At 38.1% G+C, this 16,380-nt stretch overlaps 1 protein-coding gene across 1 annotated transcript in view; it reads left to right on the forward strand.

The window, feature by feature from the left end:
* The window catches only part of LOC140713758 (FYVE and coiled-coil domain-containing protein 1-like), a 223,568-nt gene extending 215,454 nt beyond the window's left edge, over positions 1-8,114 (forward strand). The window contains exons 17-18 of the mRNA XM_073024245.1: positions 3,136-3,245; positions 7,241-8,114. Of these exons, the coding sequence (XP_072880346.1) occupies positions 3,136-3,245; positions 7,241-7,322 (192 nt within the window). The 3' untranslated portion in view covers positions 7,323-8,114. The remainder of the gene's footprint in view (positions 1-3,135; positions 3,246-7,240) is intronic.
* The last annotated feature ends 8,266 nt before the right edge of the window (positions 8,115-16,380 follow it).

The following is a 16,380-nucleotide window of genomic DNA, read 5'->3' on the forward strand; positions in this document are numbered from 1 at the left end:
CCTGCTGTGTTCCACCAGCATTTTGTGTGTGTTGTTTGAATTTCCAGCATCTGCAGATTTCCTCGTGTTTGCAAAAGAAAAAGAGAATTAGGTGTCTCTGATGAAAAATTACTGAATAATGTATAGACATGCAAATTTGCTATTGTGTAAACCTTAACTTAGGACAAGATGATTTAAGTTATCCAATTTTCCATCTTGCAGCCTAAATAAAATAAGCAGCATGCTTGGAATTTGTAGGCTTGCAATGTTTGGCATTCCTTGTGTATAGTACTAAACTGTTAAACTGATAATCCAACAAGTTTGGGACTTTGGTTTTGTTAGCTATTAAGTTTTATGAATTTTGGATGTTATTCCTATTAATAACCAAATATATTTATTTCACTGTTTTTACATTACACATTTTAATAATAAATGCAACATAATAAATAAAATCCCTTTAAACAAAGTAAATCCACCGTGTTTAAAGGGTGCAGTAAATATATAAGCATAGCAAAACCTGTTTCTGGCCATACATCCACTTGCACTCGAGATCCGTAGCTCACATACCTAAGTAGTAAGTGAGAAATTGCTGAACCTTCAGGATATCCAAACAATTGGATGCTAGATTATCAGAGTATGAATGTATTTCACAATAAAGTGTTAAATTTGCTCCTCATTTGTAAACAATTAGACTAAGTAAAATTTCATTTTCCCATGAAGTTCCTCTGGCTCTGGTTCCTACTTCTTAAGTATGTTGACCACAGCTATCATAAACACATCCTCCAAAGTGCTGTGTTGGTGCTTCTGAGGTTTGATGCTTGGAATGTATGTGTTAGCTGGCGGAAACAAATTTGCAGTTTTCTTTTCCCCGGCCTACAGTAAGAAAAAGAAATAGACACGAGATATCCTGTAGATGCCAAAAATCCAGAGCCACGCCCACAAAATGCTGGAGAAACTCAGGAGGCCAGCCACCATCTGTGGAAAGGAATCAACAGTTGATGTTTTGGGCTGAGACCCTTCATCAGGACTGGAAAAGAAGAGTGGGCCATGGGGGAAAGGGAAGGAGGAAGGGAGACATAGTGAGGAATGGAAGAAGGGGGAAGTGGGAAAAAATAACCTGAAGTTAGAGAAGTTGATATTCATGCCGTCATGTTGGAGGCTACCGAGATGGAACATGAGATGTTGCTCCTCCAACCCAAGAATGGCCACATCATGGCAGTAGAGGAGGTCATGGACTGACATGTCGGAATGGGAATATGAATTGGAATTAAAATGGTTGGCCACAGGGAAATCCTTGTGGATGCAGCGAAGGTGCTTGACAAAGTGGTCCCCAATCAGAAAGAAAACTTACCATTGATACAGTCATGAAGACTGGATCATGCTGGCAATTATAAGCAGTATCAAGTAGTACATATGGAAAGGTCCTCTCTGCAGAAGCTGCCTGACCTGCTGTGGATTTGCAACACCAACAACTCGTATTTCAGATTTCCAGCATCTTCCAAGAGAAAATAGCTTTGTTTATGCCATGCCTATACACACGTCTGTTTGAATGAAAGGCTGGATGAGTAGGATGCTGCTAACATTTAGGGAGTGAGATTACACCGGCTGAAGGTTTATATTCCAATAAGCCAGAATTTCCAAATTGACATTATTCAACAGAGTCAAAAGTTAGGATTTCCTAATCATTATCCAGTTTTGGTCAAGGATTCATTTTTGGCATTGTGAATGTGTAGTTGATATAGATAAATTTTGTAACAAACTGCTTATTTATTGCACTTCCAAGAAAAGTTTGCTTTTGTATGGTTTATGTGAGCTTTTTTATATAGATTATCTTTCAGCATGTTTTGCCTATTGAATAAATTGTTACTTGTTGCACTTGATTCTGTGGTTAAAAAAAGGATATGAATCATGGTTTTTGAATTGTATCATCTTAGTGCCTGCAATGGGTGCTACTTTTCTAATAGTAAGCACTTTTATACAATACTAATCAGCAACTAAAATAACAAGCGTGGAGTGAGGCAGTTGATTTGGATAGATACTCCAGAAGTATTGAACTAGAACTTTTAGTCCCACAAAAGGATCCAACACTGCTTCAGAATCCCCTTGCCAAAATGGCATGTCTTGAATGGAGCAAAGACTGACCCTATTTTGGTAAGGTTTTTCCTTAATAAGGTAGTTTAATAATCAGTCCAACTCCAAAGTTAAGTACATTTTCTTGTCAGTGTTTGAAAACAGAATAAGGAAAAATTAACAGTTCTTTTCTAACTCCAAGCATTATTCAGGACTGCTTTCATTTAGCTACTTTCTCTCCCCAGGACATTAGCACAACTACTAGAGCTGCTGCCTCACTGCCCCCACAATCAGGGTTTAATCCCAATCTCTGTGCGCTCTGTGGAATGTACCCACATGTACCCTCCATGTGCCCACATGGGTTTTCTCTCACATTCCAGGAATGTGTGGATTGATAGGTTAATTGACTGCTAGTGAGTCGGTGAGTGGTAGAATCTTGGGCGAAGAAGCTATTGAGAATACGGAGAAATTAAAACGGGCTTGTGTTTATCAGGCCAAGCAGCTCAATCCTATCATGGAAAGGAAAGTTGCAGTTCAATTCCAATATGCTGTGGGCCGAGCTGCTGTATATGCTGTATGTATAATTCAATTTCTACCTTTTTACTTCTACTTTTTTCCACAGATGCTGCCTGGCCTGCTGAGTGCTGCCAGCATTTTCTGTGTGTTCTTGTTTTATATATAAAAACATATGCTAATCTATATTTCTATGCAAAGATGATTCCCTGGAATGTGAGAGAAACCCCATGTGGGCACATGGAGAAGGCGTACATTCCACAGAGCGCACAGAGATTGGGATTAAGCCCTGATTGTGGGGGCAGTGAGGCAGCAGCTCTAGTAGTTGTGCTAATGTCCTGGGGAGGGAAATCATCTGATTTTATTTTTGTTGTTGGATTCATACATAACTCTGGTTTATGAAGTTAACCTATACTCTATTTTAATTCGTATTCTTGTATGATGAAAATTGAATTTAAACATCTTAACAACAATTTATTTCTAAGGAGACAAGTTTTCTACCAAAACAAATAGCACATGAATGATCAACTTGCAGATTTTAGATTGCCTCTCTTGTGCTCTATTTTCATACAGGTTTTAATTCCTTTAACTCGCTGTAATTCTCATAAGGAAACAATACAAGGCCAACTGAAAGCCAGAAATCCAGGACAGTACTTACTGATATTCGATAACTCATTTTCAAGGTGAGTTATGTCAGTTGATTTGAAATTTGTTTAATATTCTCATATTAGGGCATTGCTGATAACTACTGAACTTCTCAATAACAACATGTTGTCAAAGATAAATCATTATTGCATGATTGTCAGAATCTGTCTTTGTGCTAAAATTATGCAATGATAGGGAAGATAGCTTGAGTACTTTGTTGTGCAGTTTAGCTTTGCACCTGTGATGCATCTGTAACACAATCTCTGCACCAGTTAACATTATTATTCACATATCTCCTGTTATTTTTAAACACAGACATACAAATTGAAAGCAAGAACTCTAAATTGGCCTCTTCAGCCAGCTTATCTATTCAGTCTGATCATAGCTGATCTGATTATTACCGTAATTCTGCATCTCTATGTAATTTATGCCTTAGTTAGCCCTGCCAAAGTGCAATATCTCAGACTTGTCGACATTTTTCAGTCCATTCTCCCAGCTGGTGCAGATCATGCTGCAAGCTTTGATAGCCTTCTTCAGTGTCCTCTATACACCACAGTATTACATAAATCATTTAAATGGGTGATAAGAAACGATGGACCCAGCACCAATCCCTGTGGAATGTTACTTGTCACTAGCCCAGTCTCTGTCTTCTCCCACTAAGCTAATGTTGAATATAATGTATTACTTAAAACTGAATGCCAAGTGACTTAACTTCTGGACTGGCCTTCCATGTGGGTCTTTGTCATAGGCCTTGCTAAACTCCATGTAGACAATGTCCACCACCGTTCCTTCATCAACCTTTCTTATAACTTCCTCAATAAATTCTGTAAGACTGGTTAGATATGACAAACCATGCACAAGGTCACGTTAACTATTCCTAATCAGGCCCTGACTATCAGAATATTTATATATCCTGCCGCTTGGAATGTTTTCCAATAATTTACCCATAACTGGCATCAGGCTCACAAAACTATAATTCATGGCTTATTCCTAGAGCACTTCTTGATCGACAGAACAACATTTACTATCCTCCAGTCCTCCGGCATGACACCCATGGCTAAAGCCGTTTTAAATATCTCTGCCAGGACCCTTACAATTTCTGCACTCGCCTCCCGCAAGTCCAAGGGGATCTTTTATCAGCCCTAAGGATTTATCCACCTTATTTTGCCTTAAGACAATAAGTACCTCCTCTTCTATAATCTTGATATGGCCCATGACCTTACTATTCTTCTGCATCAACTCTATAGATCATGTGTCTGTCTCTTGAATAAATACAGGTGAAAAATGGTCTATTTAAGATCTCCCCCAACTATTTCTGCTTCATGCTTAGAGAACCACACAAAGCATCAAAAGATCAAATTTTGTTCCTTCTAATCTTTTGCTCTTAATATATCTATAGAAGCCTTGAATTTTTCCGTCTCATATAATAGGATGAGCATTTTCACATTTTCTGCCATTATAATCTATTTGCCAGATATTTGTTCACTCACTACCTGACGTAAATTGTACTTTTTTGTGGGTGACTTTCAAACTTTGTTGAACTCTTTTCATTGTATAAAAGGAGTACATCATGCAGTAAGGTCCATTTAAAGCGATACTGTACTGACTTTGCAAGGCATGACTGGACATCTTTACTACTAACTGTTAGATAGTCAAACTTTCCAAAGTTCACAGAATCGAGTACAACAAATATTTCATAACACTTTTAGCTGCTGAGATACCTATTCAATGTATGTCACAGCATTACACCACCGGAAGAAATTTATATTAGTGGCTTTGGTAGGGTAATGACAAATGCTTAAAGTGTGGTTGACCAGAGCACGTAGACATGTCCATCTGCACAGAATCTACATTCACATGTTTTTTTCAGAGTCAGTTCATCCTATTTAGATCTTGCTGATGAGTGGTGTGTTTACACCCCCGTGTTATCAAAGCTTGCCATCGCTGAACTATGTAAAATTCCTTGGGAAGGTCTTTGATCACAGTTATGTCCATGGTAATCAAAGTTGCTATGACTTCCATTTTCTTGCCGTAGGATCTTTCTAAGTATCCACAATGGTTTTAATGCTTACTGCAGTTTTATGGATGGAAAAAAATGGGCTTGATTTGCAGTTTTTTTTTGTTTGTATTGTTGCTTGTGTTATTCTGCTTAACATTATGGGCATGCTTTGTTGTCACCAGCATATGTGGTGACACTTGTGGGCTGTCCACCGTGCATTGTGTTGATTGTTAACTCGAATGACAAACTTCACTGTGTTTGATTTACATCTGATAAATAAATGAATCTGAATCTGAACCATAGCAGTTGCTTTCTAAGTACCGTAGATTCCGGATTTTAAGCCGCTACTTTTTTCCCACATTTTGAACAGCTTTGAACTTTGCGGCCAATAATCCGAAGCGGCTAATGCATGATTTTTTTCATGCCGCCTCGTAAACATTTTGCCTCATAACAGTAGACCAATAAAATTGATGAGTAGTTCACAGAGGTCCAATGAAATTGTACGATAAATCAAGCGCACTTTCACAATTAAATTATTGTAAATCAGTCATTTGTACTCACCCTCATCAACATGGAAAACACTCGAAGCATTGTGCTGCCTACTTAGTTTAAACTATATTTGTTTTCTGTACTACATCGCGGGATGCTATGACGTCACACCCGGTTTCGCGGTGTCTTGTGGGAAAATGCCGGTTTGCGATAAACGGAAAGGAGGGGGGGAGCGCATTACGCGAGCGGCTTTGGATCTGAGCGAACTCTGCTTTTAAGTTAAAGGTATCAATAACTTTTCCTGGTAGGCTGCAATATATATATTTTTTTACCAGTCGTTAGGAGATATTGGAATGTTGTTCAGTAAAGAAGTATACGCAACGTATATTTAAAAGTAGCCGCGTACGGGCACGGTTCGAAAAAAAGCATTTGCAATATGTATTTGTTTTTGTTACCATATGGATTTAATTAAAAGTTAAAAAAATCCTCACGTGTAATATCTTTCTGTGTAAATATCTCATATTACAACGTGGGACACCTGCGGCCGAAAATCCGGTGCGGCCTAAAATCCGGTGCGGCCTAAAATCCGATGCGGCCTTTACAATTAAAAAATTGATTTTATTTCTAAAATTAGAGCCAGCGGCTTTTAATCAGGTGCGCTCTGTAGTCCGGAATCTACGGTACTTAAGGACATGGATTTGTTCATATACAGTACTGTGATTTGGCATTTTGAGCAAATAATTTACAAGTATTGCTGCTCTCTTAGAAATGGAGACAGCTGTTAATACAATCTGTGTGCCAATAAAAGCTCCTACTCTGACGATGGTTACCAATCATTTTCCTCTTGGTCAATACCTTGCATCTGGGAAACATGTAAGACTGAAATGCTGACCATTTTCATGGTAGCATTGATTGGAGGGAGAACTTTTACCTCCCTGGCTCTTGCCATCTATTTGTAACACTATACTTAAAACTATTCATCAGTAGCTCAATGTGTACATAGAATTCCACCCTTTGTGATGCCCAAGTGAAGGTGCCTGTCGAAGGTTTCTTTTATTATGAAGTAGAGACTTTCTTAGAGCCATTAAATAGGACACTGCTGAAGGCACCTAGAAATGGCCAAGGCTATACTAAGGTATCCTTAGACAGGGAAATTATATATGTTATTTCCTAAAACGGGAGGTTTCTGGGTCTCTAAATATTGAGCAACATCTTTCCCTAATATTTTCCTCCTGTAAAGACTTGATTAAAATAAATTTTATCCAGCTACGTTGACCTAAAAATCTTGTGAGTACCTGCAGAAACCAGTGAGGTGCAAATTGGGCAGTTTTTGAGTGGGTAATTTGCTTGCCAGATTGTTTTTTAATATGTTGTCAGATAAAGTTTTAAAACATTAAATAAAATAGAACAAAGTTTAACTGTAATCTCTGACAAATTTTTGTAAAGATTCTGAATAAATTTCAGTTGTTTTCTTTTTCATTAATTCTGTCATTAATTCCAAATAATTACGATGTCAAAGTAACTATTGTCATTTATTTCTTCTAGGTTTACATCAAAGAAGGTGTTTTATCGCTTAACAGTTGAAAAACCCATAATCTATGATGGAAGTGATGTTTCTGAACCATGAAATATTTGCACAATTTTTTTAACCTGTTCAAGTGTAACCAAATATGGGGCAATATTTTCAAAGGTTTGAAATCTATGCAAATAAGTTTTAAATAAAAATATATTTAGTAATATATACCTCTTCCGCACTAAATAATGTAAAGTAGGACTATCAGGTGCAGGCAGTATTTTGGTAGTGGGTAAGTGTAAGAGCTACCTGTCTGAAATGAGAAATTATGGTTACATTATCTTTCCTTCATATAATGAACTACTGGTGTAATATTATAAACTCGCTTTGGTTGTTATACCACTACTTCAGCCATATTTCAGCTGCAACTCATTATATTATGATAAGTGACGCATACAAAACAAGTATCATTTGTGGCATTACACCTAGGAATAACTTAAGCAGGTTAATACCTCTTTTTACTAGTAATTTGCTGGAGAACTGATAGCAGGAACGTAGCCTAATGATGCAAATATGTGGCAATGATCTATCTAATATAAGAACATGCAACACTATAATCGGGGCAGCTTAACAAGCAAAACATATTTGTATTGACTGTTATAGATATTTTCACTGGAATATATATATTTTAAAATGTTTGTATGCCGGGAGCGGTTGGGTGTTTGTGAGCGGTTTTAGTTTAACTTTGTGGTATTGCCAATTTTAATAGTATGCCACTAATATTAATTTGGAATAATAATACAGATATTTTTAAAAATTACAATGTATAATGCACTTTTATTCCAAAATTTGATATTTGGATAGAAACAATCAATAAAGGAAATCAGTACTTAATTTACAGTTGAACTTGTTTATACTGAGTTGTTTCTTTAGTTTATTAAACAGTTCTTGCATCTGAGACTCAGAAATACTCTTTTTATTCATTAATGGGTTGTCCTTGAGAAGCTAGTAGTCAGCTACTTTCTGCAGTAAGGGTAGACTGGTTTTCCCATGGTGACATTAGATAGGAAGTTCTAGCATGAAGAATCTGTAGGGTATTAACTGGTTGGGAGAGTAATAGGATTAGATCTTAAGAAAAACTTGTACGCTGTTTGGAATAAATTTGAAGAATCACTCAATATTCAGCTTATTACAAGCATCAGAAATTGTTAAACACAAGAGATGCTACAAAGGCTGGAAATCTTGAGTAGCACACACAAAGTGCTGCAGGAACTCAGCAAGTCAGGCAGCATCTGTGCTGATAGAGTGCTAATAAACACTCAGTGTTTTGGGTTGATACCCTTCATCATGATTGGAAAGGAAGGGAGCAGAAAGCAGAATAAGAAGGTGGAGGAGGGAGGGATTACAAACTGGCAGCTGATAAATAAGACCAGATGAGGGGAAAGGCGGGTGGGCGGATGAAGTAAGAAGCTGAGAGGGGATAGGTGGAAGAGGTACGGGGTTGAAGAAGGTGGAATCTAATAGGAATGTACAGTGGACCATGGAAGAAAGGGAAGGTGGAGGGGAATCGGAGGGAGGTGATGGGCAAGTGAGAAGGGGTGAGGTTTTGCTGTTTATCATTGGTGGAATTAAGCTTTGTATCTTTTAGACAGGCTCTCTACAGTATAAAGGAAACCATCTATTGTTACACCTCTTTCCAGTTCCTCCCCAAGTGGCAACAGACCAATAAAATTAATAATTGACTGCATGCCTTTCCAGCCATGTGTTTAATAAGGTATGGAGGCCATACATTAACCACCTTACGGACAGATGATAACCAGCTGTGGGTTGTCTTTTGATGGCTACCAGACAATACACTCTCTCTATAAATGGCTTTAGTATTCAGTGATCTTGTGTGTCCAACTGAACCTGCTCAGCACTGATAAGCAGAGGCCAGATTTGTCAGTTTTGTCACACCACAGAATTGGAAGGTTATCAACTCCCACAGTACCTACTCAGTTCTCAATCTTTTAACATATTCTGTGATTATTCCTATTTATTTATGCATTTCTACATGTCTACTTTGGTGATGCTGCTTTCAGCCTGATCACTTCTAACATAGGTGATGATGTTTCCATTCATACTAATACCATCTTCCTAGCTGAGCTTGAGATATAGAAGTGTAAACTGTAGATAGAACATTAAAGTGTCCTCGTCAAATGACTGCAAAGCTCTTAGTCAGACCTTGCTGCACATCAATTGGCAGATAACCCTACTAGTAACAAAAATAATTGAACAATATCTGTCCTGAAATTGATTCCTATGATCACATTCCCAAATGCCCAAACTTGGATTCTTGACATGAATTTTGGCAAAGCTGTCTTAGTACATCATAATAGGATGAAACCTTTGACATGACTATCATTCTAAAAAGTAAGGAGTAAACCTCAGTAGAAGTATTACTTCTATTACTTTAACCCCACAGTAACCAAGAAAAGCTTACCTGCAGGTAAATTCTGATAACTTTTATATTGAGAAATTTTTCAAGCATTTACATCATTTTACTTTATTTTACATCTAACATAACAATGCCAGTTCAGAGGAATATAAAAGAGGGAGAGGGGAGAAATTTAAAGATTTCAGGGGCAAGTTTTCATACAGATTGTAGAGGTTATATGATATGAGGTCCCAAAGGAAGCATAGTTTCAACATTCAAAATTGTGTGCAGGTACTTGGATAGGAAAGGCATAGATGGATAGAGATCTAATATACTGTAGGTCTACATGGCGAATGGGATTAGTGTGGCATCCAGTCCTATTAATCAAACTGTAGGTCTACATGGCAAATGGGATTAGTGTGGATAGACATCAAGGTTGGCATGGATAGTTGTGCCAAAGGTCCCATTTCTATGCTGTACTACTCTATGACTCATTACTGTCAGGTGAAGCAGCTCAAAATTAAGCTAAATATCTTGAGATTTCTGTATGCACTTTCCTGGTTAAGCTTTTAATGCTAATGCTGTAGGGTATTTCATTTAATAGTTTTCTGTGGAAGCAGTGTGTTCTGCTGGTAGTGTTTTGGTTACCGTTAAACATGAGGAGTTGTGGTATTCAGCTGAGGAATGTCAGTCAGCTAATCAGGATGGTGGAATTGGGAGAAGGTACTAAAGAAAACTGGGCGGAGAAGTTTTGTGACGGATACTAAAGGGGTTGAGGTCTTTTTCAGCGGGAGATGGAGGGAGAAGAAGATTGAGAGAACCAACTTAAGGATTCCAACCATCTGGAATACGCAATTCAATGGAGTCCAGGATGGAAAGATCTATCGGTGAACGGTAAATAAGAGTTGATGCTGTGAATACAAGGACTCCTCCAGCTTTTAGAAGATTTGAGCTCCAACTTGTGCACATTTGACTGTTTTAATTATAGTAGGCCCTTTTATTTCTTTCTTTCTTTCTTTAACAATTGTTTGATTAAGATGACATTCATAAATACACCTCTCTTATAATTGTATGCAGTGTATGATCTGTTATTTCTTGGTGACAGGTAATTACAAATGGGCAGCATTTACACAGTACTTGCTCAGATTGGGGTGCAGGTGGTTGAAACATCCCGGCTCTTCTGCTCTGGTGGGACCCAAGTCATATCGACCCGAGATCAGAGTTCGAGAAAGGTGGCTTTCTCACTGCTGAGTCCTTGTTAGCGAGGGGTCAACCAGCCATGTTTTTAGAGACTCCCGGTAAAAAGGGGTTTCATGTATTTTTGCCAGTATTTTTTTGCTCTACATTTTATTTTCTTCAGAATTATAGAAATAATCCCAAAGGTACAAACAATCAAGACCACAGATACAATCTGAATAATCATGACTCTGGAAACTATTAAAGGAAACATTTCTTACTGCAGTTTCCAAAGGAGCCATAAACACAGTAGCAAGGAATGGAGAAAATAGGGAAATGGTATTGCAGTTGAATTATATACATGAATTAATATTAAAATTTGATTTGAAAGTACGATTATTAAGTTGGTTCATGGCATCATTTCGTTCATGTGATGACCTTTTCGTACAAGATTTCAGCCAGCAAGAAGCAAACGTAGGATCACACTCCCTGTGGAAGCGGAAGTTCTCAGATCCATCCAAACGAAAATACGGTAAATTTATTTCAAAAGTAAATGGTTTATGAATCATTTTGGATATGCATTATGGTTAATGTATTGGACTTGGGAAGAACTGGTGATTTTAAATCATTAAACCCAGGGCTCTCCACTAGGGTCATAGAGAAATACAGCACAGAAACAGGCCCTTCGGTGCATTTAGATCATGCCGGAACCATTAAAACTGCCTACTCCCATCATCCTGCACAGGGACCATGAGCCTCCATATCCCTACTATCCATGTGCCTATCCAAACTTATCTTACATGTTGAAATTCAGCTTACATGGACCACTTGTGCTAGTTGCTCATTCCACACTTTCACAAGCATCTGATTGAAGAAATTACCCTTAAACTTCTTACCTTTCATCCATCCATAAGTCAAGACCTCTGGTTGTAATTCCACCCAACCTCAGTGGAAAAAGCCTGCTTGCATTTACCCTATCTATACTCTCATAACTTTGTATATCTCTATCAAATCTCCTTTCAATCTTCTATATTCTAAAGAATACAGGTCTAAACTATTCAATCTTTCCATACAACTCAGGTCCTCCAGACCCAGAAACATCCTTGTAAATTTTCTGTGCACTCTTTCAACCTTGTTTACATCCTTCCTGTAGGTAGGCGACCAAAACTGCACATAATATTCCAAATTAGGCCTCACCAAGTCTTAGATAACTTCAACATAACATCCCATCTTCTGTACTCGATTCATTGATTTATGAAGACCAATGTGCCAAAAGCTTTCTTTACTACCCTATCTATCTGCAATGCCACTTTCAATGAACTATGTACCTATATTCTCAGATACCTTTGTTCTACCATACTACTTGGTGTAAGACCTACCCTGGTTGGACTTACTGAAGTGCAAAACCTCACACTTGTCTGCATTAAATTTCATCTGTCATTTTTCAGCCCATTTTTCTAGCTGATGACGATATCTTTGCAAGCCATGATAGCCTTCCGTACTGTCCATTATACCCCCAATCTTGGTGTCAACTGCAAATTTGCTGATCTAGTTAACCACATTATCATCCAGATCATTGATACAGATGATAATCAAGAAAGGATCCAGCACCAATCAACACACTACTAGTCACAGACCTCCTACTACCACTCTCTGGCTTCTCCCATAAAGCCAATGTCTAATCCAATTTACTACCTCATCCTGAATGCTGAGTGATTGAACCTTCTTGATCAGCCTCCCATGCAGGACCCTGTCAAATGCCTTACTAAAGTCCACGTAGACAACATCAACTGCTCTGCCTTCATCCACTTTCCTGGTAACATCTTTGAAAAACTCTGTAAGATTGGTTTAACAGGACCTAGTACAAAAGACGCCATGCTGACTAGCCTTAATCAGCCCATGTCTATCCAATTACTTATGTATCCGGTGCCTTAGAAAACCTTCCAATAACTTTCCACAATTGATGTCAGACTCACTGGCCTATAATTTCCTGGTTTCTGTTTAGAGCCTTTTTAAAACAGCCGAACAACTTTGGTTATCCTCCAACCCTCTGGTACGTCGCCTGTTGCTAAGTATATTATAAATATCTCTGCTAGGGCCCTGGCAATTTCTGTATCTGCCTCCTATAGGATCTGAGGAAACACCTTGTCAGAACCTGGGGATTTACCCACTCTGATATGCCTCAGGGTAGCAAACACCTCCTCCATCATCTAAATAAGGTCCATGAAGTTGATGCCACTCTGCCTCACTTCTATTGACTCTGTATTCATCTCCCAAGTAAATACAGGTGTAATGAAAGCATTTAAGATCTCCTGCATTTATTTTAGCTCTACCCATGGATAACCTTCTGGTCCAATTTTGTTCCTAGCAATCCTTTTGCTCTCAACATACTTACAGAATCCCTTAGGATTCCCCTTCACCTTGTCTGTGAGGGTAACTTCATGCCTTTTATCCTTTCCGATTTATTTATTAAGTGTTCTCTTGCATTTCTTGTACTCCATAAGCACCTCATTTGTTCCTACTTGCCTATCCCTGCTATGTACCTCCTTTTTTCTCTTAACCATGACCTCAATATCTCTTGAAAACCAATGTTTTGTACACTTGTTATCTTTCCCTTTTACTCTGACAGGGATATACAAGCTTTGTACTCTCAGAATTTCATTTTTGAACACCTACCACTTTCCAAGTACACCTTTGCCAGAAAGCAGCCTGTCCCAATCCACACACTGCCAGATCATTTCTGATTCCATCAAAATCGGCCTTTCTCCAATTTAGAATCTCAACACCTGGACCAGACCAATCTCTTTGTATATTTACTTTGAATCTAATGACAGTGTGGTCACGGGAAGCAAAGTGTTCCCATACACAAACCTCTGTCACTTGCCCAGTCTCATTCCCTAATAGCAGATCCAGTAACGCACGCTGTCTCGTTAGGACTTCTGTGTGCTGATGAAGGAAACTTTCCAGAACACATTTGACAAACTCTATCCCATCTAGTCCTTTCACAGTATGGAATTCCCAGTCAATATGTGGAAAGTTAAAATCACCAACTATAATAACAACCTTATGTTTATTGCAACAGTCTGCGATCTCTCTATAAATTTGTTCCACTAGATCCCTAGAATTGTTGGGTGATCTGTAATATAGACTCACTAATGTGCTCATACCTTTCTTATTTCCCATTTCCACCCAGTATGATTCACTAGTTGAGTTCTCCAGTCTGTCCTGATGGAGCATTGCTGTGACATTTTCCCTGACTAGTAAGACCACTCCTCCTTTAATCCCTCCTGCTTTGTCACATCTCAATAACAGAATCCAGGAATGCGAGGGATTTTAGGGATTTCTTTCTCTTGTGTCTGAGAAACTGATTGATATGATTATTTATCAACTATATTATATATATTACTGTCCCTACCCAGACAGTGAAAGGCAAATCAGATGAATTCTGTTTTCTTAAACAAAAAAATGGTAGAGTTACTCTTGTTAAATCCAATCCTTTTCTTCCCAACCTCAGGTTAATTATGAGATTCCCTGTTTTTATTTCATATTTGCAGTTTGACCTTCATTCTGCTGCTTTCCAGAGCTGCTCAGGCTGTGAGTAGATTGACAGATAAATTGCTGCACAGCACCAACCTATCACCCGAAAATGCAACTGTATCATTTCAAAGAAATGTTCAAATGCAGGGGCTTTCTCTAATTTAGTCAGACTAACAAGCACCTATCTTTACATCTATAGCTTTTGTTTCATGTAGAGCATAGACATCACCTGAAAAAAAACATACAGCCCATTAATGTTGAATTATCCAATGAAGTTCAGTAGTCATTTACTCTTCTCCTATTTATAGCCTTGAATCGTTTCTTGACAGATTCATCCGCTGGTGCTTTCACTGCTACCAGTCACCTATTCACATGCTAACCACTCGGAGTAATTGTATCTTTGTTTGGCTGGACAAAGCTGGGGACAGCGAAGAAACATCCTGCGTAACATCTTTCCATTTCTCTTTACTTTGAAGTTATTGTTTGACAGATCTTGACAACCTGTAGCCTATTCTAATCAGCAATCACTTTCTTTTTGTATTCTGCTCATTGTAATTAAAAGGCTTTTATGAAGAAAATTAATCTTCCAATATTATCAATATTTGTTCAAAACATTTTTTCAAAGACAGTTAATTAAATAAGTAAAACACATCAGAGATTTTTCTGCCCTAGCATCCTTCACAATCATTTAAACCTAATTCTGTATAATTAGATAATAATAATTTGGTAGTAGTATTTCTTTAACTTTGAAGATTGTTACAGTTGAATTTTCAAATAATCTATATTTTTGGAAGTAGACAAAAACTTAATGTATTAATCAATATCATTGATCTATGATATGCCTCCTATTCTTGCTATTTTGGCTGAAGTTCTGGAGCTTAGAATGGTGGTTGATTGTTTTGGTGTCAATAGGACATATCCATACATTAACCAATATTTATAACAAGCTAGATTGGTCACTATGTGATTTAAGGAGAATTCTTTGTTCTCTAAGGTAACAAAGCAAGAATTAAAGTTTTTGCTTATCCGCAGTGTAGTCTGGCATAACTTTCTGCTGGAGGTAAGGTGAAAGAGGATTTATTTTTTTGGATAACTTCGATGGAAGTTGTATACAAAGACACAGGGATTGGAATGGAATGTAGCTGCTCTCAGTAATCATATTATGCTTCACTTTTAATGGAAGTAACATTATTCCATTCTTAGGAATGTTCATTAAGTCCATCAGTGCTGGTCAAAAGTAGACATTGATTTTGATGTGAACTTAGCTCGGTCTAGAATGGGAATATTGAACTTCACAATTCTAATGTGAATGAGCGTGTGTGAGACAAATTAGCCCATGTAACATGCGTTCCCATCGTCTAATTAAACATTGAGATAAAAGTAAGAACAGAAACTGAGAGCTGCAGCAGTGGTTTTGACAGGTAAGTAGTTGGCTGGTGAGAAAAATGTATAGCCAGCACAAGGCAGAACTTACTTGAGAGGTGTTAACAAGAGTATCATATTGTTTAAATCGATGTTAGTACCATTTGTGGTACTTCTAGACCTACCACCCTCATCAAATACACTATATCCAACATGCCTAAGAAGCATTTGTAGGTCTCTGGGGCTTTGCAGGATGAAAGAAGGCAGGAAAGGATCCAGGACTGAAAACATGACTCCATCACCACAAGGCAGTGCAACGCATCTTGTGCAGAGATACGATCTGCAAAGTAGCAACAGTTAGTCCTTTCTGAGCGTTGGCACAGAGTGACAGCAATCATCTTCTGGACGCAAAGCATATCCAGTATGTACTGGAGCTGGGTGTAGAGGAAAAACTTTAGGTTGGGCACATCAACTAATGAGCAGCAATTTTGCAAGATATTGGCAGTCCACCACCAACAGTGGCACAGAGAATAGAGTCATCGGCAGATAGCCTCTGTGGCATTGGCTCAATGTACTGACAATATCCGTGCAATAACATGCTTTCTGAATGTGTCAGCAGAAACAGTAGATGGGACATTACATTCCAAGGTGTCACTAATCATCTCTACCTGTTCTCCAGGA

Source organism: Hemitrygon akajei, chromosome 20, assembly GCF_048418815.1.
Source record: "Hemitrygon akajei chromosome 20, sHemAka1.3, whole genome shotgun sequence".
NCBI classification, from domain to species: Eukaryota; Metazoa; Chordata; class Chondrichthyes; order Myliobatiformes; family Dasyatidae; genus Hemitrygon; species Hemitrygon akajei.